This window comes from Aspergillus sclerotioniger (assembly GCF_003184525.1).
Source record: "Aspergillus sclerotioniger CBS 115572 chromosome Unknown BO94scaffold_17, whole genome shotgun sequence".
Classification (NCBI taxonomy): domain Eukaryota; kingdom Fungi; phylum Ascomycota; class Eurotiomycetes; order Eurotiales; family Aspergillaceae; genus Aspergillus; species Aspergillus sclerotioniger.
In genome coordinates this window covers 250,840-275,685 of record NW_020291007.1, presented here as the reverse complement: position 1 = coordinate 275,685, position 24,846 = coordinate 250,840, and the positions used below count along the sequence as shown (strand labels likewise).

At 50.3% G+C, this 24,846-nt stretch overlaps 6 protein-coding genes across 6 annotated transcripts; 5 read left to right on the top strand and 1 right to left on the bottom strand.

Moving 5' to 3' along the window:
* Positions 1 to 1,130: 1,130 nt before the first annotated feature.
* BO94DRAFT_103586 (uncharacterized protein) lies at positions 1,131 to 2,589 on the bottom strand. The gene is made up of 2 exons (XM_025605472.1): positions 2,344 to 2,589; positions 1,131 to 2,244 (listed from the first exon to the last, which is right to left on the bottom strand). The coding sequence occupies exons 1-2, from the start codon at positions 2,401 to 2,403 to the stop codon at positions 1,240 to 1,242; spliced, it is 1,065 nt and encodes a 354-aa protein (XP_025466485.1). The 5' UTR covers positions 2,404 to 2,589; the 3' UTR covers positions 1,131 to 1,239.
* Positions 2,590 to 3,101: 512 nt separating this feature from the next.
* On the top strand, positions 3,102 to 4,078 carry BO94DRAFT_103584 (uncharacterized protein). Its single transcript, XM_025605471.1, has one exon. The coding sequence runs from the start codon at positions 3,218 to 3,220 to the stop codon at positions 3,890 to 3,892; it is 675 nt and encodes a 224-aa protein (XP_025466484.1). The 5' UTR covers positions 3,102 to 3,217; the 3' UTR covers positions 3,893 to 4,078.
* A 2,391-nt stretch (positions 4,079 to 6,469) lies between these two features.
* Positions 6,470 to 9,304, top strand: BO94DRAFT_103424 (zinc metalloproteinase family protein). The gene is made up of 5 exons (XM_025605470.1): positions 6,470 to 6,879; positions 6,941 to 7,036; positions 7,124 to 8,858; positions 8,957 to 9,083; positions 9,138 to 9,304. Exons 1-5 carry the CDS (start codon positions 6,574 to 6,576, stop codon positions 9,232 to 9,234), a joined length of 2,361 nt encoding a protein of 786 aa, XP_025466483.1. The 5' UTR covers positions 6,470 to 6,573; the 3' UTR covers positions 9,235 to 9,304.
* Positions 9,305 to 11,694: 2,390 nt separating this feature from the next.
* BO94DRAFT_536123 (uncharacterized protein) lies at positions 11,695 to 11,984 on the top strand. Its single transcript, XM_025611941.1, has one exon. The coding sequence runs from the start codon at positions 11,735 to 11,737 to the stop codon at positions 11,903 to 11,905; it is 171 nt and encodes a 56-aa protein (XP_025466482.1). The 5' UTR covers positions 11,695 to 11,734; the 3' UTR covers positions 11,906 to 11,984.
* A 4,469-nt stretch (positions 11,985 to 16,453) lies between these two features.
* BO94DRAFT_103402 (uncharacterized protein) lies at positions 16,454 to 17,574 on the top strand. Its single transcript, XM_025605469.1, has one exon. It carries the CDS (start codon positions 16,708 to 16,710, stop codon positions 17,335 to 17,337), a length of 630 nt encoding a protein of 209 aa, XP_025466481.1. The 5' UTR covers positions 16,454 to 16,707; the 3' UTR covers positions 17,338 to 17,574.
* A 236-nt stretch (positions 17,575 to 17,810) lies between these two features.
* BO94DRAFT_557373 (grainyhead-like protein) lies at positions 17,811 to 20,377 on the top strand (the record flags this gene model as incomplete). Its single annotated transcript, XM_025613925.1, has 5 exons — positions 17,811 to 17,824; positions 17,896 to 18,036; positions 18,151 to 18,669; positions 18,725 to 20,019; positions 20,073 to 20,377. 5 exons carry the CDS (start codon positions 17,811 to 17,813, stop codon positions 20,375 to 20,377), a joined length of 2,274 nt encoding a protein of 757 aa, XP_025466480.1.
* Positions 20,378 to 24,846: the final 4,469 nt, after the last annotated feature.

Genomic DNA, 24,846 nt, shown 5'->3' with positions numbered 1-24,846 from the left:
GCGGGGTATTTTACTCCGTACTTAGTGAGGTTTGGGGGAAGGGAGGGACTGGGGGTTTTACGATAGGATGGATTATCTATGTTGTACTAGTTAGATATGGAGAATCAATCAATTGGTGTCTGGTTAGGGATTGTATTGCTGAGCTATGGATGGGTATGTCTGGTAGCCTTATGAGAGAAGCTTAATTTTGCAATAGTATGGAGTATACGCCTTCTAAGGCATTATTAGCTCGATATAGGTACTAGTTCGTTAGTCCTTGGTATGATGGTGGTCGATTTTAAAGGATAGTAACCCATTTTCGTGAAGGGTTTAAAGTGGGGATTGAGTACGGAGGACTCCATGCTCCCTAGTAGTTAGTATCTATCTATCTACTCCGTACAGAGAGTCTGTGTCGGCAAGCGAGAAGGGTCATGTAGATGTTGAAATATTTGGACTGGGAATTTCGAGAGAGGTGTGAAGAGATGTGTTGTCCCTTAAGACGCTACTTGGGGGTGGTTATATAAGAAATGTATTGAAGTCGTGGAATTCCTGCTTAATATCCTGTGTCAATGTTTGGTTGATGCGATGAAGTATTGTGATGACTGATGAGATGGAATTAAAGTTGTGTGTCATGTGAAAATGATACTAGATGGTAATAATTTAGTAATTGACTGGTTATGGTCTTCTTTGGTAATTTTCTCAGGCCGCTGTCAAGTGTAGACGTCATTGAGTGTAGAGGAACTCGGTGATCGGGTTGTCGATCCTGGACGCGGGTTCTATTATCTAAGCTACACATGAACACGGCCGAGTATTCCTGACACACCAGAGTGGATACAAATTAATGTCTTTCCTTCATTGGCCCTTTTCAAGTAAGAATCAGACTATGCTCAGACATCCCGTACGTACAGGTTACTCATTCTTGGTGCCGAACAGAACCAGCAGTAGAGGGGCAAAGAAGTCAAATATTAGCCGAATAGTGGGTCACACGATGTTTGCACACAAAGGAAACGTTTCCAAAAGTTCTCTGGAACACATGGAGTAAGAAAGGGTATGTGGTATGGACAGTGACGTGTACATTATTTTAGAACACCGGTCACAGGACGTGGCCGTACAACACAAGGAGATCTGATAGACACTGAATACAGCGGCGGGGTATGAAGATGGGCGGAAACAAGGTAGTGGGCACATAACAGTCATTAGGAGTCATAAACAATGGGGTGGGAATGCATAAACAAGAAAAGAAAAATCTGTACATCCAGATTATTTGCGGGCTTCGGGTCGTAGCTCTTCACCCAGTTGGAGAACCATGGCAAGCCCTTTCCCGCGGTTCCTGGGACTATCCGTGCTCGGGGGCAGCAGGCCGTCGAGGTTGGATCTCTTCCGCTCCCTGTTTACAAGGGGCGTTTTTGAGGGGCCTCCAGGCGTGCGACCGCCCCAGGGTAGCTGAGCAGGACTGGGTGTCACGTTCACAAAATCGGCAAAATTGAACTGTTGATTGGGAGTACCGAAGTTTGGGAAGACACCGCCGCCAGGGGTCGGGGTCAGCGAAGGCAGAGCGGCATGCTGGCTCGGGGGCGTAGAAGGAGGGAAATCCCGAACCTGGGACTTGGCTGGAGTTGGGGAATTCGCCAGGTACAAAAGCAGATCTGCCCCATCAGCATGCCGCAATGTTCGGTCGGTCCGAGACAGACGGGCGTGCTTGGGAGGAGGCGTGCGAGGAGGTGAGGAGCCCGCAAATGAGCTGATATGTTGGAAGCTGTGGACGGGAAGGTCGGGGTCGTTGTCATCCTCGGAGTGTGGAGGGTACGCCGGGGATGAGTATTCGGGGATCTCTGCCATGAACGGGAGGGGGAGGTGCCGGTTCATACGCTGGCGGTTGAAGCCCGGAGACGACTCAGGCAGGTGATGTGAACTCTTCCATGAAACCCGAGGGGCTTTGACCGTCCGGTCTGTGATCGAGTCGGACCGCAGACGCTTTCGGCTCGCAGACAGCATCGGCTGCATTGCCTTGGAATCGAAAGTTGCTGCATGTCTGTTCCGTGATGATCTAGGTAGTTCTTTCGAATAGGACGAGTTAGGCAAGGGAGGCGGCGTCAATGGGGTCTCACTCCGGCTGTGCGAGATCTCCGACGACGAGTCCGAAGGCCGGTCACTCCCCAAGCAGACATGTATCCCGCCATTGTGGTTTGGTCCGAGGGCATGTAGACGGCCGTTTTGGTACTTGACTTTGGCGAGGCCCAAGCGATCCTGGAGGCTGAGGGACACCTGATTGTGAAGAAAACCATTCGATTAGACTTTGCTTGACAGACAGGGAGAGGGAAAATTTCAGACCACGGCAATACAAATCAAGAAACGATCACATACCTGGGCAATGTCAATTTTGCGGATTGTTCGCTCCGAGGTTGCCGGTTGCGTAAGACCCATTGCTCGGTGGTCTCGATGACAGGGAGCGCTATTCAACCGGTAGGTAGAAGAGAACTGACGGCGGGCATGGGCCAACGGAAGGTGAGGAAGGAGATGCGGGCCCTTGTAAAGGAAGGGCTTGAGACCGAGTCAAGGAGGAGTCTTGTCAGGGTCTTGTCAGGTCGACTTGGAACAAGGGAGGGGGACGACAGGCCGAGGAGACAGGCGAGGGAGATGAGATTGGCACGGGCAATCAATCCAATTGGCGAACAAGTGTCTAGCCTGTAGTAGTAGTAGGGAGTAAGTAGTAGTAGTAGTAGTAGTGGTTAGTGGATAGTGGATAGTTAGTAGTGAGGTTTAGTTTGGGCTCGGGTCAGCAAAACGGAAGGGACACTACGGCCTAAAGCAGCCACCAACTCTGGGGAAATAAATCCCTTCGTCTTCGTTCTCCTTCTTCCTTTCTTTAGCGCCCACCACGGAAGCGGTATGATTGTGGGATGTCTGGGTAACCCGCCCGGAAAAGCACTCAAAGAACTCGCTCGGTCTTGGTGTCGGTTGGGAATGCGGAAACGAGAAGTGGTGGATAAAGGGATGTCGTCCCATCCCGTCGCCCACGGATTCCCCGGTCGCCGTCAATAACAGCCGAGTCCTTACGGAGTACAGACGATATTATGCATCCCATTCCACCCACGATCGACGATGGTCCCCAGTTGACACCACACCCTCTGTCTTCCTCTTCTACAATCCGTGATTCGTGAGGGCTCGAGTACTACATAAGAAAGCTACGGCTCGCTTTCTGAAGCAGCCGCCGATAACTCTCGTCCCCTCAGAGCCAATGGTTCCTGCGATCAGCTCGGAATGCTCCAGCGCACTGCTGGCTAGACACATGCCACAGAATCCTCCGATCCATTCATTCTTACCCCTCTCTTTGTTTCTCCTGCAGCATGTTCTTCAGGGGATTTTAAACCATATGGACCTCTCACTAATTGCCTTGACAGCATTAGCAAAGTATGCCTGTTGTTTCCCTCTCGGGGTACAGATGGCAGATGTTGTCCATTTTCTGGCTCTCAGCCACATACCCTACTACACATACACTGGCCCTTATTCCTACCGTCTATACGCACGAATCCATGAGGTCCTGCCAGGTGGTCGAGGTCAGCAGCACACCATTGCAATGCCAGTGTCACCTATGAACTGCGAGTCGGTCGTCGTCTTTAACTCCCCAGACCTGCATCGGATGGCCAGTCCTGAAGGAGGCGTCGGAGCAAGCTCGTCTGATGCATGTAGATGGTTGCAAATAGGCCTTTGCTGCGGCTATGGGCCGTCGGTGCAACAATTCGGGTTTGTAAAGGTCGGGCGTTCAGTATGTAGGGCCCCAAGCAGTGATACCTATTATTCTAAATTCACCTTGCCGTTGCTTCTTTTCCCTCAGTTGGTTGTCTCTGCTGCGTGCCTGGTGTCGGTACTTAAGACAAACTTTGCGTTTCCTGGTGGATGTTCCTTGCTATAAAGGAAGTGATCAACTGCTGTTGATTGCTTACCATGATTATTCAGCGGAATATGACTGCCTGGGTGAAATGAATGCCAGCCCTACGACAGTGGAGACCGGTGGCTCTTGGTGCAATCAAAATAATAAGTAATTCAGCGGCCAAGGAAGGACAAGAAAAGCGACACGGGACGAGGGGATGGAACCCAAGCACCAGAGAAACAGGGAACTTGTCAGGACATGACGTGGACGAGGAGCGAAAAGCCCAATCTAAGATGCACCTACGGAGTGGGCAGCGGAGAGGAGAATCTCCAAGTACACAAGTGCATAAGTAGTACCCGGAGAGGGTCTGATTGGTGCTGAGCATACAGGAAGTTGAGAACAGACAAACAAAAACATGCGTGAAGTGATGACATTGCGCCGGGACGAGTCAGTCGGGCCAACTCCAGGGCGTGCGATAAGGGACGTGTGTCGCAGGCCGGCTGCCCCCAAGGAAGCAGGCCAACTAAAGGGGATGGAGATTGCTAGTAGCAGGATCCATCCACTATCCAGGTTCGGGGATGGATCTGGCTTCTGGCTTCTGGCTTCTGGCTTCTGGAGCCGGTGCGCACCTGCCGCCAAGCTCGTTTTACTTGAAGGGGACTGGCCCCGACCAGCGTTTACTAACTCAACTGGGTACCTTAGGCAAACTGGCAGCGATGGCCGATAAGGAAAGGGGAGGGGATGACGACCGACCCCGAGCTGAACAGAGACTAGTTGTCGGTCGTGGCTGGGTGGTTGGGGCTCTGGTGTCCTTTTGGCTCTTCTCTACTTATTACGCCGGAGATGGGTCGTAGAAGCAGCAGGAATGGGAACCCGGATCAGATTCTGTAACATGGTTCACTCACAAAGAGAGGGAGGGGGAGGGGCAACTATGGACTATGGAGAGGCAAAAAAGTAACAATGCCAACCACAAAGGCTGTCTTACGGCAACTCTTCCATAATGTTTCCACTGGACGTGCTGGGGACTAAATACTCCCCTGATTACTGTTTTGGTGTTGGTGAGACCTAAGGGGTCCCCCATGTTCCTTCCAGCATTGACGCTGGTGCCGTTCCTATCTTCGGTCTTTTTTTTCCCCTCCAGTATTTTTTCTTCTTAATAACTCCATTCACTTTCCTGCACAGGCCTGGCCACCCTGAAATTTGAGACCCAAAGATACCTACCCCGTGGCCAGATAACCACCCAGGGTCATCAAGGGTTAGATAAAGCCCCATTTTGGGAGGGCGACTTACTGTGTACTATACTAGTGAGCACGCAGGAGGCAGTCCGATTACTGTAGCAGAGCCTACCAGCGCCGCCAACGAAGACAAATATAGCAGACGATCGTCTGGGCTCCACCGTCTCGGGTGGTGAGACGGTGAAACCAGGAAGCCTATCTCTTCCCGCCCGTTGGCCAGTGGCATCCGGCCTACGTAACGCACCCTTGTCTATTCGCAACGAACAAGAAGCTGCAGCTGGATGCGCCCCACCAAGGTGGCAGTTGCGTTCTTAGTGTGCCTGGATCAATTTACTTTTTTCCCTCTTTTTAATGTTTTATTTGATTAATATTCTGTTATTATTAGAATGATAGCAATTATTATCAGCGTGGCCTGGAGACTGGAGATGTAGGGTACTGTACTCCGTCTTTTAGCCTACCTACATAATCTATCCACCTAGGAAAAAAGGGCCCGGGATCGCATCGCATTGCTTTTCCGATCCCGGTTTAATGATCAGGCGAATTTGATTTTTTTTTTTTCGGAGTTGGAGTTGAAGGGGATGGAGGGATATTCATCAGATCTGAATCACCAGGAGCCTGGAGGAGTCCGTCAAGCCACGCAAAGTCCTACTAGAAACGAACAAGCTTTGGGTTCGAAAGGAGTAGTAACGATCTAGGTCTCGCCTACGCAGATTAACACAGGTGAGATTGCATTATTATTTGCTGTCTCACATACCAATGACATTATTGTTGGCGATTAGCTCTTAGGCCAGGCACTAATCGACTCCATCCTGATTTCTCTCCATACTCCCTGGTGGTTAGCTTGCCCATTGCCAATTCCCTTTCCTTTTCCCTTTTCTCCTCTTTTCTCCTCTGCCTTTCCTGCCCCCTCCCCCCCTCGAAGTCCCTCCTTCCTGACCCTGGGATTCCTGTTTTTTTTTGTCGCCCTCGTTTCTTGTTCCCTTCATCCCACCACAGCTCGCTAAATGGACGCCCGTTGAACCAATTGTCGCTTTCTATTCCACTTCTTCTCTCGTTTATACTCAGCACCACTGCTTACTCATTCATCACCTGGTTCCTGGATACTACTCTGGTTGATGCGGGGGTGTTTCTGCCATTCGTTCGTCACTCGCTGCCGCAAACGGTCGCTCTCCTCTTTCTCCGACTCCTCGCTGCCACCAACTCCTCTGAGCTGTCCACGAAACAGTGGTTGGAAATAACACTGAAAATAAAACAATAAAAAAAAAGGGAACGCAGGCATTGGGATTACAGTCACTCGTTCATCATCCCTGGCAGATCACTTGACGTCCATTGGGAGAGTCTTGTCCATACCCATTACCTCCTGAAGAAGGCAAAAGAGGCAAGGTCCATACTCGACCACTCTTTCCTTCTCCGGTATACTTACCTCCGCCCTCCGCCGACCTTCTTTCTTCTTCAAAAGCAGCAACAGCAACAGCAACCCCGCCCATCATGCCGTTGTTCAAACAGCTTCGTCGTCGCTCGAAAGCCAATTTCCACACCAAGTCAACAGAGACCAAGTCCAACGAATCCCAATCCAATGGGGAGCTGAATTCGGGCAAGTCATCAACCACGCCTGATACTGCTTCATATAGTTCTCTCACCCCGCCTTCTTCCATAAAACCAAACCTCTCATCACCAAACCTCCCATCCCTCAGCGAGAGCAACGGCGCCTCCACTAACGCTGTTTCCCCTCTTTCTGTACCTCCCCAACGTCCCGGCCTCCTTACGGCTCCGTCGCAGCGGAATAGCGCCTATGTAAGATCTATCCACCATCTGGACCTGATCCCTAGACTAACCATCTTGTTCAATTATACAGTTTGGCAGTAATATGTCTGTCAATGGTGCCGTGCGGTCGCCCACTCCCTCTTCTCCATACGCCCCGAGGATCATCTCGATTTCCGATAACTCTTGGGTTTGTATCCCTACTCTGGCATATCCCCATGTCCTATGTGGTCTGTCTATGGACGTGTATAAAGCTGACTATTCAACTCACTCACAGGTCCATCAGAAGGTCCTGCTTGTTTACGGCCAAATAGGAGACCCAAGACAACATCCGCTGGACGGAACTGTAACAGTCTATCACCATCAGGATAGTTTCCCATCGGTGGCGTGGCCGGTCACATCCTCCCACTTCAAGACCCTGGTGCACCTCGTTCCGGGACCGAACCGCCTGCGCTTCGAGTTCGTCTCAGCCAAGCATTCATCCGGCAGTGCTCATCCGACTACCCACACTTCCTATATCTGCATAAATTATCTCCCATTGGTCAATACGCCTCCCTTACACCTTGTCATTTTGCTAGGAAAGGATTCAGATGGGACATTTGACGCCGTTCCGGAGAGACAACAACGCGAAGGAAACGGTCTTGAAACGGCGATTCAAAAATATCGCATGGCGGCGTACCTCTGGCAGGCATTTACTGGCGAACAGATGTTCCGTAACAACTTCGGACGTCGGTGCTTCCGGTTCGAAGAAGAGTGGCAGGCGGGCACCTTGAGTCGCCGTGATGCAGTGAACGGCCAGATGCGGAACGAGGCTAAGGTCCACGTTGTCCGGACTGACAAGACGGTCGCAGAGCTCAGGGACCTCAACCTCGCCCAGCAGAATGATTCTGCTACCCACAAGGATGAGCTGTTCCGAATCGCCAGAGAGGCAGTGAAGGACCATTTCCGTCTCCAACCCGGTCAGAAGCAGTATGTCTCAGTCTTACTTCTCGACTCTCATTGGGATGTGGGCACGCAGACTATCACCGGTCACGCCGCTCTGGGTTCGAGCACCGGGGATCTCAAGCTAGCGATATTTGGCTCCCACAGCCTGCAGAGCTACCCTTCCAGTTTGGAAGATGTTGTAGACGCTTTCTCAGACTGCACCAGGACCGACACAGGATTCGTTGCTAACGACTCCGGCGAGGGTGGTTCCAGCTGGGAAGCTGCTAATATCGGCATTGGTGCTCATCTTCACGAAGTCGGCCATCTCTTCGGGTGTCCGCATCAGGAGTCGGGTATCATGCTTCGGGACTATGTCCGTCTGAGCCGGTCCTTTCTCACCCGTGAGCCCTTCGCAACCCGGACAAAGACCCAAGGCCTCAAGCTATGCCTGCCTCAAGATGAGTGCAGTTGGCATCGGCTCGACGCTTTGCGTTTTCGGTTTCACCCCTGCTTCCGACTTCCTGGAGATGCGCCATTGGCTTCGGACGATAGCATCCAGGTCTGGCCCGTTGAGAACGGGAAGATCGTTTTTACTGCCTTGACGGGTATAGCGTTCATAGAACTGTACGCTGAGGGGGACAACGTATGTCGGAACTTTATCGAATACCTTAACAGCGAGTCGAGCAGCAATGGACTGCCGAAGCAAGTCACTGTGACGGAAAGCGAACTCCGGCAACGTGTGTATGGCACCGAGAAGGAGAAGAAAAAGTCTATCAGGCTGGTCATCTTCTCAGGCGGCCTCGGAAGTTACAATGTCGATTCAATCAATAATCTGAAATCGAAGCAGGCATTAGTGAAGCTGCCCAAGAGTCATACCGGGTACAAGGGGAACAAGATGGGCTTTTCGCAGTTGGAAGGTAGTCAGCCAGAACAGCTATTGCTGGACTGTGCCTTTGCGTCGACCAAGCTCCTGACCTCTGTCCGGATCTATCACGAGAATGCGCTCCATGGCTTGGAATTCTTCTATGAAGATGCTACGAGCCAGCTCTTCGGTAACCGGGGAGGAAAGCCTGATGATTTCGTCCTTGGTAAGTAATTCTTTCCCTCCTATTATCTGCCCAATTTTTTGCGCATGTTCGGTACCTCGATGGGCTCGGTATCGACCAAGTCTGACAACTTCAATCAGATACCCGGAGAGGAGAAATACTACTCGGTTTCTATGTCCGAGCTGGATTGTGGATCGATGGCATCGAGATTTTGACCAGCCAGGGCAGAAAATCCGGCATGTTTGGAAATGCCCAAGGAGGCACAGGGTATGCGAGCCCCTTCCCATCTTAGCGTCGCCTTATCTAACACGGCACTTCCAGTTACACTCTGATCCCCCCTCTTGGGTACAAGATTGCTGGCATTTCAGGATCCAGTGGACCTTGGATCGATGGCTTTTCGTTAGTGATTATGCATTGATCTCGCATAGCATACTAATTGCCATGGGATTCTCAACGTTCGTCGCCAGGAGCGCTATGCAAGGCGTGCGAGTTATCGCCTCCCTCGACCATGGCCATATCTGACTTGCCCTTGAAGCACCTGGATCTCATAGCCAGTGTCTACTCAGCACGGTTTCGGCAACACCAGACCTTAATCCCGATCTGGATACGCCTTTTCGTGTTGCTTCTGGAACGTCCTCTGATGCCCACTCCGTTCATCTTGTGCTTGCATCCGACGTCATTTGCGGTTTGACTTCGGCTCAACGACTTCTGGCAGCTTGCAGCAAACGTCTGTCTGTCAAGGCCAATGACTGAGTGGAACTTGCAGAGCGGCTTGAGCTTTGCAGTATATCTGCCCTGCGCCTGAGAGCGCACGTGTCTATATGTCATTACCTTTCTTGTCTCTTCTTTTCTATTTGCCATTTGAGTCTTGACGTGTCTACATTGGGCAGCGCCCAGGAGTTGCGGTGGCCTTCATTCCTTCCTCTTTCCTTTTGTCATCACTCTTTTTTTTTCTCTTTTTTTCTCCCGTTTGGAGCATTGTGCTGGGTGGGTGCTGTTACTGAATATATGGGGCGAGTCAGTACACGGTGCATGCCATGAAATAAGCAGGACTTGGAACCATGGCGATTCATACTGGGACATATTCGTTTAGAGGACATAATTGATAGTTGGCCGACGGGCCCATAGATAATTGCACATGCACTGCATCTGCCAGTTGTTGGCACTTTCATCGGGGTTTGTTCTAGTCTACAATGGGGTAGACCCAGCCGTACAGGCCTCTGGGGGTGGAGCTGGGCCGGTGTCCAAAGTGAATCCGAGAAAGCAGTATTGTAGGGGGGTGGGAATGGCGATAGGTGATACATGAGAGCACGTCACTGATCACCTAGCCTCCCACATGGGTTCGTCCGATGGCAGGGCGATGTCTAGGATGGCCTAGGCTCGATCAAGATCAGCAGCGGGTGAGAAACGGATAGTGATGCGCATGCGCATCATCTGCATGGCAGGTAGGACGGGTCATACCTTAGTATGACTTGCATTGCTCTCGGTTGGGATGGTCGCAGGTGCACCAAATTTTGCACCTATTGAGAAGCCCTCAGTCCAAGGCAGTTGCATCTGAGATACGGAACCAGCCCACGAGCCTGTGAATGGACAGAATGCTTTGACCTGGCCCAACAAGCTTTGGGGCCTACGTCGATTGAAACTCGGGGGTGGAGTGTAGGTCGAATATCGGTCTTCCCTCGCTGATGCTCATTATTAGTCTTCAACCCCTGTTCTGCTGGGTCCCCGTGCCTCCTGCCCCTTTCAGGTTTGACCATGCTGCACCTCCTGCATTGCGATTGTCATTGCCTGGCCCATTGTGTCGATCGAGATTTGTTGAAATCCGAGAATCCGTCGGGTCACAACATCCCCTGGTTTGATCGCCATCAGCCTTATGGTTCAGCCACGGCGTCAGGTACCTCCCTAGTCATCAGTGGGAGGACCAATGGATCTGGCCCGTGTCAGCCATACCGCCGCCATCCAGTCAGCGAAGGGCCATGGGTGGCGACAGCCCGGATGGAGATTTGGAATCCAGCGTTCTGGTGAGGCAGTGTGTCACCTGTCCTCCTTCTCCAAACCTAGTACTAGAAGCAACCAGCCTACCGGAGTTGAGCTTCTTGCCTTTTAGACGGACCGTTGATCAAGGATGGATGGAGTAGGACTCGTTGTCATGGATGTCCGTGCAGATCGAGGTTCAGCCTGGGGCATTGGTTGGCTGTCAAAGCTTCCACACAGAGTAGAATGCAGAAAGCACTCAGTGAGAGGGCGGCGGAGAGCGGAGTATCTCAATACCAAATGGTAATGCCTGTTGGTACCGAGGTTACCTCCCGGTAATTACCGTTGACATGACAGGACCCAACCAGTCGGTAAGTAAGTAAGGAAGTAAGTAATGTATGGACTATGGAGCATGAGAGCGAATCTCTTCATGGGCTTTTTTTTGGTTTCTTGAAGGAGGAGGAAAAGGCATGACGAGCATGGCAGCAACCGTTCGAAGATTCCATGTTGATTCCACGCAAGGGGACGCCGTGTCAGAGCAATCCGGATCAGGCCAGCCAAGGGACTAGTCGGGTCACTATCAACGCCACCAAGGAATTATTCTCTGGCATTCTCCCTCGCATTACCTGCCGAACTTCCTATCTGATATCTACCTAACATTATTTAAGTATTCCGTATATATCCCCGACCTCCCAGGCCAGGCTGTTACCCGAACGGGATAGATATGGCGCTTCCCATCTTCAATCACATGTGTTGCTACCTGACGGAGACATGGAATCAAGGTACTGCGAACCATGGAGCAATAGCCCTACCATAGTAGGATGATGATCCGATTTCTGCATGGTGTATAGATACCTGTTGTCTAGGTATTCCCTCTTTCAGGGGGGGTGTATAGGTACTAGGCAGTTACTCGGCACCAGCAGTGAGTGTGGCGTGTGCATCCAATGCATCCACATCCTTTCGTTTCAACCAACGTGGAGCGACCCCCCAAGCCACCCATCTATATTACTATTCACTCGGCTTCTGGTAGGTTTCCTCATGTAGGTAGATCTCCCAGACCTGTCACGCATTCATGCACTCTGGTTGCCCTAGGCAAACAGTACTTACTATGGTAAGTACTTTAAAGCACTTGCCGACACACATACATACAGACATATTAATAAGTAAGTACAGCCTTTTGAGAATTGATGGATATGCCCGAATGCGTAATGATAGTGTCATCATCTGGCCATCCGCCGATGCAGCGAATCTGATCCGATCCGCGACAAAGGATCGAATTCCTACTAGGGCCCGCTCCGACTGGTTAAACACGATACTTGCCACCGATTTAGTTTGATCCCTGCGCCCTCCTTCTCTGCCGTGTCGGACGGCAGAGCGGGAGAGCGTGACCATTTCTCATTCGATCGGAACCATGGGTCACAGCCTCACCCTAGATTAAAACCGCATCGAGGGAACTGTGTAGCTTTCAGATGGGGCCCGGGGAATCCATGTCGTGCGGCCCTACAGTTCGCCCATTGCCGCATCCAGTATGGGGAGATCGCCCACCAGAATCATCGCGAGCGAATCATGTCCGATATCACGGAGATTGGAGGTTTTCCATCTACGTACTTTGTACTCCGTCCTACACTCCAGTCCACTCTAGATTCCATCGACCGTGTTGCGATCAGAAACAGAGTCCTTACAAGGTCGTATGAGAGTACAGACCTAGTAAGGACACTTCCTATAGTATATACTACTATGTATGTAGTACTATAACCCCACACATCCGTCATCCCAGACTTACCCACCGAAAAAAGAGAGCCACTTTACACAGACAACAACCACATCCGTCCTACGGAGAATATATGCGGACTGCATGCAAACAATCAGCCATCAACCATCAATCACCATGCCGGATTTAGCAAATTACTCAGAGCCAGCCGCGGTCTCCAGCTGGGTCGGATCATTGCTGGTTGGGGTAACTAAAGTATTGTGGATCCGTGCCATTCATCCATCTCCCACCCCCATGCACATACATTATTCATGGTTCATTTACTCCGTACACAGTACAACCCCAGCACATTCATTCTGTAGTAGGCTACGGAATGTCATCCACAAATAATATTTCCCTCTCCTTTCTGCAGGATCGAAGATTGTCCCGCGCGCCCCTTGTCATGTAGGCAGAGCTGCAGAATATGGGAGGGAATGGCGTTCGCGAAGAGAAATGATGGTCGGTGCAGTGTTCATCATCAGACAACCCCAATGCGGCCACTCCTCACGGTTGCCATGCACCTTGACGGTTGTGGATTAGCTGCGCAAGCGGCTCCGACGAATAAGCGTCTGGGTCCCCCCCTACGCTTCGGTCAAGCGACACCTTACTTACTGCTTGCTTGCTTGCTTGCTTGCTTACAGGGCTTGATTATCACAGCTACCTTAGATAATCTGGACATGCCGGTAGCTAGTGCAGCTAGAGGTTGTAAGTTCATTCGGTGGTCCGTCTCGAGGTTCGAGGGAGGTATATACACATTAACTGCATATATTCTTAATTTCTTATCGTTGTTATAGGGTACTAACTAGTATCCCAGGAAGCGTGGTGCCTGAGGCGAAAAGAAACAAGTCATACGTAATATTACTAGAATGATATCTACAATCGGATGGGATCCTTATCCCAATAGGTTCATGAACTGATATCAAAGCAGGCTAATATAAATTAGCAGATGCTCACCGTCTGATGGTACTTAGAATGCCGGCTGAATAGAAAATGTGGCAGATAAGGACAACATGACAGGGGGGACCCGCGATAAGACGCAAAACCGTACTAAAGCAGCCACATCCTTCCTCATTGAAGATCCCTCGACCAAGCCCACAGACGGGCATTGTCCGAAGTCAGAGTAATAATAATCTATGCATACTCCATCTGTCTAGACATTATTAAAAGAAAACCCACCGGAACGGAGTAGAATACACCCAAAAATTAGCACGCTTTCGGGGACGACGACTGTATCGCTTCGATGTTCTTTGATACCTACTACTACTTAACTACTTACTAGATACTTAGTATACCCGCGTCTAGACCGAATCCACCATGACGTTAACAAAAGTACCCCGACCACCTCTAATGACGGGAGCTCCAAGCAGCAATGGAGCTGTGCATTCGCTGGTGGGGAAAATAGCTAAGGCGAAGGAGGAGAAAGCAAAGAACTCCTGAAGCCCCCATGAATGCTATGATGTAATCTGGGGGTCGCCCGTCGCGGTGAAACCATCACTGATTGGTGCATCCGGAAGCGGGTCTATTTTCCCCTTGACTCGGAGCAGTCGTCCAACAAATGAGAGCGAGCCTTTCAATGACACTCTTTACTAACAGAACCTATCATTTCCACTCCAGGAAAGTAGGTCTACACAGTACCGTCAGCTCTGAATTCCTCTCGATGGCAGGCATGAACTGTCAGCCCCCGGTACCCCTGAGACACATGACGTAACCCTTGCTCTTGCCTCGAAAAGGAAATAGTTCTAATGTCTCATGGCTCTTCATCTGCCCATGGTCGACTGGTAGGTTCGGACAACACCTGGATCTTTGGATGACCTCCGTCTGGTCGGTGCCTTACTTTCTTCAGGTGTCTTTCCACCTAGTGCAGCGTGCTAGCCTGGGCTGACTAACTGGGCTACGGCAGGGCGGCAGACTGGACTGTCACTTGCTCATTCCCCCATGCCAACGACGCGGCTGTTTAGGTAATAAGGTTCTGAGGAGCTCCGTCCGATGTGACCCGGGGCCTGACATCCCATGCTTTTTATTGGCGGGTCACTATCCCAAGCAATCGGCGCCGGTCTAGCCCTACCACCATTTACCACGCCCATACAATCCGGGTACCCAGTATGATACAGTATCAGCACTCGACCCTCGAAAAGAGGTGTGTGTGTTTCCGGCATCGCTCGTCGGTGAGATGGAGATTCTGCGACGAAACCGAGTGTGTGCGCAGGAGTAAGTTTTGAATTGTTTTTGTTGACCTGCAGCATCGTCTGCTGAATCAACAGCGAATCCTAAGTTAGTTGTGTCTGTGCTTGGCGCAGGTTGTGTCATGATTATCCATTTCCATGGTTAGTGGATGATTCATGGTTTGATGTCCCCCCCAAAGACCCCGTGCACGACAGAATAAGCTCCCGGCCCAGATTTCCACTCCATTCTGACCCCATAACTGTTGCTAAGGCAGTCGGATGTTTCACTTTCACCTCCCAAGTCACAAGTACGCATTGATAGTTCTATCCACCTCTCGCTCCTGCTCGGCTTTTCCATCTAGCCGTCCTCCACTCGCCCAGGCCAGAGGATTCCACCAGCCCGCATGGGGGGATCAAGTCCGTCCCGAGCACGCACAGCATCCTAGCTGCTCCCCTCTCCATACCGGGATGGGTCAACTGGGACCGATCGGAGGTCATCCATTCCGCTTCGAGTCAAAATGGGAGTGTTGTCCAGAGAGATGGGTCGTGGGAGGAACGCTACGAGGGCACATCAATCATATAATGGCGCCGGTGCCATGTGATAACAATTGCAGATCAATGGGCTTAGTTGGTCTGGCCAGATGCCTACTTCGGCAGTAGTCTGTGTTTTTCCAAATTAGATGTCAGTTGGTGGATCCACTCGACGCGGACAGAATGGGGTTGGCACAACTACTGCAGAGTTGTTTCTAGATCTCTCTCTTCTCTCTTCCCCCCCCCTCCCTCTTTTTATTTTTTTCCCTTATTTTTTTATCCTACCCTTGCACCATAATCGTGCGGCTGGGGGAGAGGAGCTCCAGTAGCGGCTCCCTCGCGTAATGTTCAGGAAGGAGGGCCGAACCACCTTCCTCCAAACTGGGATCAGTGTTGTTATGTGTTGACCTGGCACTCCCGTTGCGACCCTCCGGAATGTTCCATTTCTTTCGCTTCTCTCCACCCCCCCTGTGACGAACAAGACGTATGTGCAGAAAAAGTGTAATCTCTATCAGGTGTCATAATGGGTCGAGATACTCGGTACACAGTGCATGACAACCAAGGTTCAAGACCGCACCACAGCTACTCGAAAAGGACATAGGTAACTACTAGGTACTATGTCGGGAGGTACTTATACGCCCAACTCAAAAAGACCACCTACCAGATCTGTATGAATGCCTGAGTTACCGCCGTCTTGGGATAGGCTACAGATGTGGCTGATTTTGACTGCTAAGGTACCGCCAGGAGTCCCCCGGTAGGGTTAGGAACGCGCCGAGGTGTATGGCAAGTCAATGACAATTTGAATTTTACTATCGCATTATCACGGGGCTGCCAGCAGCAGCAACAGCAGCATCCGCTTGGGAAAGATGACGTCGGTTCCAGGTTAGTAAATGTGCCTCTTGATTGGGAACTCGGAAATCGGCTCAAACCCACTCCCCAGCGTCTGGCCCCGGTTCCATTGTGTGGACTGGCACCGTATCGTGGCTGCTACGGTGCTAGCGATAGGTGCATGAGGCTTCAATATACCATGTAAGTGGTAGTATTGATCCAGTAGGAACTAGGTGGGATCTTACATCCGGATGTGGTCTTGGGCCAAGCCCACTTGGTCCCGCAGGCGGGATATCTAAGCGAAGGATATACGGATCTGTTAGACACATGGAATGTCCACGACTACTAGGATCAATGGTGCTGGGAATCTGTTGACTCGGGCATAGATGGTCGTTACTCGATGCCCGCTCGCAGTGTCCTCCGGAGGAGGAGGTCGGCGGTATAATACTGAAACGGTAAAGTACAGCCGAGGATACTTTGAGGTACTGTACGGGCGTATTACGACGGGATATTACTATTTACCGGATCCACTCCACCCCTCACACCCTCCCCACTGATCCTTGGGTCTCGTCTGGTTGAGTCCGACCCAGAAAATCATCTCGGAGACAGACCCAGAGATTAATCTAAAATAAAATAAAAAAAAGAAATGAAAATGGTGGAACAATTAGAAAAAAGAGGTAGGAGCGACAGGCCGCGCGACAGAGAAAGTAAGAGAAAGAACAGAAAGGGACAGAAGAGTTTCTGGAAGGTTTCTTTCTTTCATACCTACCTCATTGCGCCTTTTTATCACTCAACCAACCGTTTTTATTATTGCACGTCACCACGCCTCCCATGTGGTCCCTTTTTCTCTTCTTTTATTAATAACTATCACATTCTTTCCACAAATCCTCCGAGCACGAAAAAATCTCTTTTTCAGAATCCTCTTGGGCGGTCGAGTCTCCAGCGCAACGTACTCGGCTTCACATCCTCTCAGCGTCCATATCCACCCTACATCCCGAACTACTATTATTGGGGGCTTGTCTTACCGTCTGGTCCCAGTGCTCCCCCAACATTCATCATCACTTCTACTTTCCTCGCTCCCCTCCTTTGGGCCCTGAAGTACTACTACTCTTGTCTCCCTCCTTGTTACCCTCCCTCCCCCCGCTATTCCTGTACAAATTATACCCGCATACGTATCTTCTTTCCTGCCTGTCGCTTCTGCTCGTCTCCTCTCTATTTCTCTCCTCCTCTCTCTCCCTTGGTCCTCTCCCACCGCCGCCTCTCATATGATCGTTGAGTAAGGGGCGCATCCGCTATAAACCCAATACTACCTGCCAAAACCCGCTCGTCTTCGACACCACTCGGACCTCCTCCCCCCAAACTATTCCCCCCCTCCCTCTCTCTTTGTCTCCGCTCCTCACGACCCCGATAACATCTCGAATTCGCCCACCTTCTGGCGGTAATACCTGCGATCGCAGCCATTCTTCGGTAGACGGCGATTGTGATGTGAGACTGGAGCCGTTTCCAACCCTCCGCCATACCAGTGTTTAGTTGTTAGCAACGGAAACGGGAGAGCTATATAACCACCGCCTACGCACGCCCCCGATAACTTCGAGGCTCCGGATCAGATAGCGCTTGGCGATCCGAATGCCACCTTTACCCTCAGGCACTTCCCCATTTTCTTCTGGATTTAACATCTCGATATAATTCATCGGGCGCCCGCGATCAACAGAACAGAAAAGTAAATTATCTTCGACGACTCTGTCGATAATGTTTCGTAACAGGTACGTGAAGGATCTCAACTCCTGAAGCGGCGACTGGGGACTCATGCTTACGGGAATAATCGCCCTTGCAGAAAAAACTCCCAGAAGCCTGACGATGAGCTCATTCAGAAATTCCAAAGAACCTTCTCAGATGTCGTTCCCCAAGCCCCCCCTCCTCACCGCAATGCCACGCGCTTCGGTCAGATGCCCGTTGGACCTATCACTCCAGCTAGGTAAATATGCTTTTCTGTGTTTGCAAATCTGACCCTCTTGTCTTGTTCCTCTTCTCCTGGAATACGACTTAAGGGTGTCCTGGAGCCAAAGCTAACATAACACGCCTACCCCAGGTTGAGTATGAATCACGATCTGAAGCTTAATGATCCTACCCCTCGCGCCACAGAAGACATGCGGTTCGCACCGCCCTATGTTGACCCGAATGCTGTTTCATATGTCAACGCGTTACAGCCTCCTGGCTACTACACCCCCAACTCGGGCGGACTGGGTGCAATGTACCACAGCCAAGCGGGTGATTTGCACACCCCGGGAATGGGTCTGAGCATGATCACTCCACTGTCCCTCCCTCAGCAAATTTCCGCAGCTACTATCAATGCCGGCACTGCAGCCATGGGCCTTGATCACTTCGACCAGCAATATATCCCGCCGCACTTTCAAAACCCGCAACCGTTCGCTCAACAACCGGCGTTTGCGCCTAGCGCTTTTGTTCAGGGTGATACAGGTTACGATGCCATGGACGACTCTGTCGATGAATTGTCTCTAAATGATATGGATATGCAGGGTCACCCTTCCCAATTCGTAACATCGACGATGCAAGATGATCAGGCAAGCATCCAGAATCCTGGTGAAACGTGAGCTTCCAATCCTTCCATTATGTTTGTTTCTTATTAACCCAATGGACCGCAGTTTCCGCTATCATGTCACTTTGCGCGCACCCACAGCGATGATCAATCACCAAGCCGAAATTCCTGTCACATATCTCAATAAAGGCCAGGCATACTCGGTGTCCGTGATCGATTCTACGCCGCCACCCATGACTGTTCAACCTCTCAAATATCGCACCTACATCCGTGTTTCATTCCAGGAAGAAGAACAGCGGGCCAAGCCGGCTTCTTGTTGGCAACTCTGGAAAGAAGGTCGGGGATCTAACGAGGCGCACCAACGAGGTGGTAAGCTCCAGGCAGTGGAGTATGTTGATCCCATCCAGGGAGGCATTGAAGACACCAAGAACCGGCAGATTCAGCTTGAGAGCTCATCGTTCGATGGGTTCTGCGTCACTTGGACGCTTAACCCATCAACTGGCGCATCTGAGTGTTCGATCCCTGTGCGATTTAACTTCTTATCGACAGACTTCAGCCATTCCAAGGGTGTCAAGGGCATCCCGGTTCGATTGTGCGCGAAGACCGAGATGGTCCTACCAGATGATGCGAGTCCAACCTCAGGCAAAGACTCAGAAGTGTGCTATTGCAAGGTGAAGCTCTTCCGGGACCATGGAGCTGAGCGGAAGCTGTCCAACGATGTTGCCCATGTCAAGAAGACCATCGAGAAATTGCGACAACAAATTGCCCAGGCTGAGATGGGCACCGGCAACTACGGCAAGCGCAAGCGCAGCGGGGGCTCGATTGCGCTTAAGGGCACCGACCCGCGCCCAACCAAGATCACCAAACACAAGCGGACATGGTCCATGGGCTCGCAGGACGGCCCTGGCAAGCTGTCTTTGGAAGACGACCTTCATGCGAAGCTAGCACTGATGCAAGACATGTTCACGTCAACACGACCAGTGAGCATCCTTGGATTACGGGGTGAAGAGCAAGATGACCCGGACTTGTTTCCTGTCTCGCTGCCTGGGTCCCGTGAATTTATCAAACAAGAGAACAACCGTGGGTCCCGTTTCAGTATCGACGGGACCTCCCTGCACGCTGTTTCGCCCACTAGCAGTAGCATCTCAATAAACTCACCCTGTCACCCCACGAACGTCCAGTCAAATTTGTTCTATGACTCGGCGTACCATGGATCAATGTCCACTTCCCGGGATAACTCACGGTCGTGCTCGGAAGTCCTGGGCGACAAGGGCGCACTCAAACATCCCGTCAAAGTGCAGAAAGTTGCTTCAACTGATGGCAATGCGCCAATGGGATACATTGAGGCGGTGGACATTGACCCGACATACAGACCACCGGTGGACCGACCAGTCAAGCCTAGTAAGTAGTAAAACCTGTAATTGCTTAAGGGATGCGAACTGACAACGCCCTAGTCGCTTGTTTCTATGTACGGTTTCCGCGGAATGACCAGCGGTCGGATGACTATTACCGGGCCGTCTATCTGACTGAACGGACAGTCCGTGATCTGATGGAGAAGATCTCCGTGAAACAGCGCATCGATCCCCAACGCATTGTACGGGTCCTCCACGTCAAGCAGAACGGCCTCAAGATCATGGTCGACGACGATGTGGTTCGTGAGCTTCCTGACGGCCAAGACATGGTTGTGGAGATTTCCGAGGCATCATCATTCGAAAACGCGGCCGCGACGTCAGCTGTCGAGGTCAAATTGAGCTATTAATACTATTAATACTGCTCTGCAAATATACGACGCTCTTTGTTTTGTTTACGTCATTCGTAAATCTCTTCTTCGATTGACCCTTGAAAGGGGATCTTTCGGGTCAGATTTACAGTTTCTTTGGCGCCTGGTGCGCGGCATGAGGTACGCTTGGTCATATACATCAGTCAAGCACATACTTTTGCCTGTTTATTCGGAGTTGGGGTTGGCGTGCTTCAATATTTGGGGGCGTTCGTTGGATAGGGAATAATACACGAGTTCCCGAGCAATGATACCCTGTCGCCATATATTTGCCCTGTTTGTTGCCTTTTTTTTTTGTGCTATATCTTCTTACGATATCCTAAATTTTTTCATCGTTGGCAACGTTGTCTGGGCTTTGGGGATACACGACCTCGAACTTTTCGATGATCTTATTTGGTTTCTAATTTCGAGGATTTTGTTGAGGTACGAGGAACACGATAGATACCCTGTCCATTCTTGTCGGAATTGCTCGTCTTGTTTGTTTCACTGGGTGGTTCTGTTTCTCCCCTCTTGCCTGGCTGCTCCCGTTCTTCGGTTCAGCCTTGACTTCATTCTTCTTCTGAGCGCTTCAGTTTTCCACAACAGAGGAAGCGCTGTTACACGGCAAGATTGTTTTTGGAATGCTCCCTACTTTATATCGGGATTGTGCAGACCTGATCGTTTTGAACCTGGTGAAGATGGTTAGGTTCGGAGCTTCTATCTTGTTATATCAAAAGCACTAGGTTGGATATACGAAGAACCGTGCCAATAGACTTTACTTTGTAATGTTTCTATCTATACATCGGTTAGTATGCGTAGGGACGTATCTACTCCGTACAGTACTACTAGCAGCCCCATCGACGTCTAACTGCAGCCATGCAGACGGCACAACAATTGGAGAAAAATCGATTGGATATATTGCAATTACATCATATTTGAGAGTAGATACGTAGGGGACCTGACTTTTCCATCCATGGGACCACAGCTGTACCCAGTGGCGTTCCTTTAGCGCGCACGTCGGCTAGCTCAATAAAACCCTTGTCCAAAACAGGCAAGGTCGGCGACCGCAAAGCAATTTCACTGGCGGAAGCCAAATCCGCTCATGCAGGTGTCGAATTCAACTTTACTTAATTAGGTGCTACCGTTAGTGGGGCTCATACCACCCTTCCATTCATTGCAGTCCGTCATTACTTTTTCTACGGTCTACCTTACTCCGTTCCCTATGGGTCTATCATGGCCGAGCGCATGCGTCTTTACCCGACTTTTTTTTTTGCCATGGGGCATTCCACTTCCCTTGTCGTCGTCCTCCTGCCATATCCGGAGATGGGGTTCCATTGTATCATGTGGATTATCATACCATAAATTATCATCTTGTGGAATGGATTTGGGGGGGGGGGGGTTCGGGATCCCGAGGGATTCGGGATTTGATGTTAGTATTTACTTACTTATTTCTGTATTTACTGGGTGTATGGAATTGGAATTGAAAAGTATGTATGTATGGGTTATGTAACGCGGTGAACTTAGTGTACCCCTGTCTATGCTTGAGTAGGTATGAGTATTAGGTAGGTAGTGGTTGTATCTACTCGGAGTACTTAAGTCCGTACTATACTTCAATAGGTACAAGTATTGGGGTTAGTTAGTTCACTATCTAGTGTGCATACTGCTTAGGTACTACTTAGGTGGGCGGAGTGGGCTAGTGGGCGTGGGTGGCATGGCGCCGCCGTGGCTGCGGCCCCGTTTAGCTGCATAGATAGTGCAAGGTCTTTTGATATCCTTGCGTTTGCCGTTTACTGTGTTGGGGTTAGGGAGATAATACATATTTGGTGTTGTGGATGTAGATGATATTTACTTGCTACTTCCGTATATACTTTGGTAAATAGACATATATGTATGTATGTGATACTGGATTCAGCATACAATACTGTGTATAGACAGAGATGGATAGATACATACTTACCCTCCTAGGTACTACCTACCCAACCAGTAAGTAAAGAGTGATGAAACCCGCCCAAACCTAGATAAGGCCGATCATCAAACACGACAACGTGGACACAACAATAAGCCAGGGGGAGGGGGGGGGGAGGGGGGCCAGGTACCCCAACTCGACAGTTCTAGACCTTCTAACGGAGTATATGTCTCAACGACAATAACCAATCTACTCACATGTAGTAGTAACATCTAAATATGCTCCTTCCTGAATTGAGTTGGTGTACCATACATGATTAATCCAATTGTGGCCCAGCCGAAGGCTTATCTATAGTAAGTACTAGGCGCTGCCGCGCGCCCGTTGACCCGATGACGTCTGTGGAAGAAATTAACGACGACTGATTATTGGATTTTATTTTTGATGAAACTTTGTTTGAAGATCTTTGGCCAATCGCTGGGATCGGAATCGGGGCCTGCCGATCTCGTGCGGAGTGGGCCGGGGGATTGAATCCTTCTGGATTTCTACCTTCTGACCTTGGGGGGGACTTGGGTTTTTTGGGTGGATGCGGAATGGATGGTTCGGAGGTGAGCCGTTTTTTTGCTTTTGGGGTGGGGATATGATTGTGGGTTTGATAGGTAATAGTAGTATTGGATGGGGTTAAGGATTGTTGGTTGTACTATTCAGGAGAACGGGAATGGAAGGGAGGAAGGAAGGAAGAATGTGAGGTCGTTCATTCTACAACCTATAGCTTAAAGTTTATATATACCTACCTGTCTTCCCCAACAATTTACTTCGACACACTACTTACATACATACATATGTATGTGAAGAATGCCAGATTAAGACAACCACCACCGGTTTGTGAGTGTTGTGAGTTGTGCATTCTGACAGATCATCAAGGGACTACAGGGAGAGTCACTTATGATGTCATCGTCCCAACGCATCGGATCGGGATCGGACTTGTACCTTAGCATGTCGTCATAGCTCGCTCAAGTTCCTTGGAAAGAGCGCCGCGGCTTGCCCATCACTTGTGCTGCTTGCTGGATGGCGCCTCCACGCGGGTCGTGCCGATATGGGACCCCAGCCATCTGTCACGGTATTTTTCGCTAGTTTCTGTTTGGTTTGCTTCCCATCAGGAACTGTATTGAAATACCTGATTACCATTCATACGGAGTATCCCGTACGGGAACCAAACAGAGGTAAATTTCCGGGTAGTTGTATACTTGCTTATATGTACTTGATGATGAGGACGACGTCGTATGGGTGAGGATGTTGTGCTTTAGAGATAAATTAGCTTGGGGCTTTTGTTTGGGTAAGTATGTAGGGGTCGGTTTGGTAGATGTTGGATTATTAATAATCAATATGTGAGTTTGTATATATATTGTGGGCTGTAGTAGGGAGAGAAGAGATCGACCGTGTGATCGCAATCGGGATCGTGATCATGATCATGATAGATCAGATCTTGTTCTTGACAGACTACAGTACTACGTATATATACTATGTAGATAATCAAATCCTACGAAGAATTACTAGCTGGTACAGAGATGTCTGCTCCTGACCGTGGAGCAGAGGGTTGCTGCAGGATCGATTCGCTTTTAAGGTTGCCTCTAAACGTGCCTACTGCCTAGGCAGTCGACGAGGGGAACCAACTAGCTGGAAATCGAAGACAATTTTGCCACTGAGATTTCCCGGGCTCCAGTTTTCGCTGGCCGTAGGCGGGGTTGATTGGCCCATCTGAGACATTCGTTCTGAGTGACGGGTTGCAGTGCAGTGTACTTTATTCGGGATAACCTCGCGGGTAATGCAACTAGTTGGCCGTTGGTGCTGTGGCTGGCTGGACTAGCTTGCGCTCTGGTATGAGAAGCGAGACTCTTATTGGATTGGAAATGAGAGGTTGTTTTAGAGAGGACGCCAGGGTGGGTTCGTTGATTGTCTGGTGGATTGAGGGTGGGTATGTGTCGACATATAAGTATGTATACTATAGCCTGGATTTTCTTCCTGTCAGCCTAGCCATTTATGTATGTTTTCTGGGGAGATCGTTGCTTGTTTGCATTGACTGGAGTAGATCCTTGAAGCCCTGACTCGGTCCTGGCTTGTGCGCAGATATTCATACTATATCGGCATCTACCGTCTCATGAGGCTGTCCTATCAATCCTGTGAATTGGCAGGGATATAACATGCTGCTCGGCGCTGATTGCAGACCAACCATGCCGGCTCGCACCGTAAAGTGCCTTCTTTTGCTGGGTGCTCGTGTTTGCCCTTGCCCTTGCCGAGTTGGGATGTCGCTGTTGCACTTGCCTAAACAACACCAATCGCCGGGGCGATGACACTTGACTGCCCACAACACCTGAATCTTTTCTCTCTTCCTCTTCTCATTCCCTTCCTCTCTTCCTATTTTTCTCCCCACCCTTCACTCACTACCCTGCCTTCACGCTCGTTCGTTTCACTCCATCATCTTCATCAAAGATTCCATCTTCCACCGTCGTTTACTCTCTCTACCACACGCTCGTTAGCTACCCTCTTTCTTGACGCGTCCAGCTGGTCA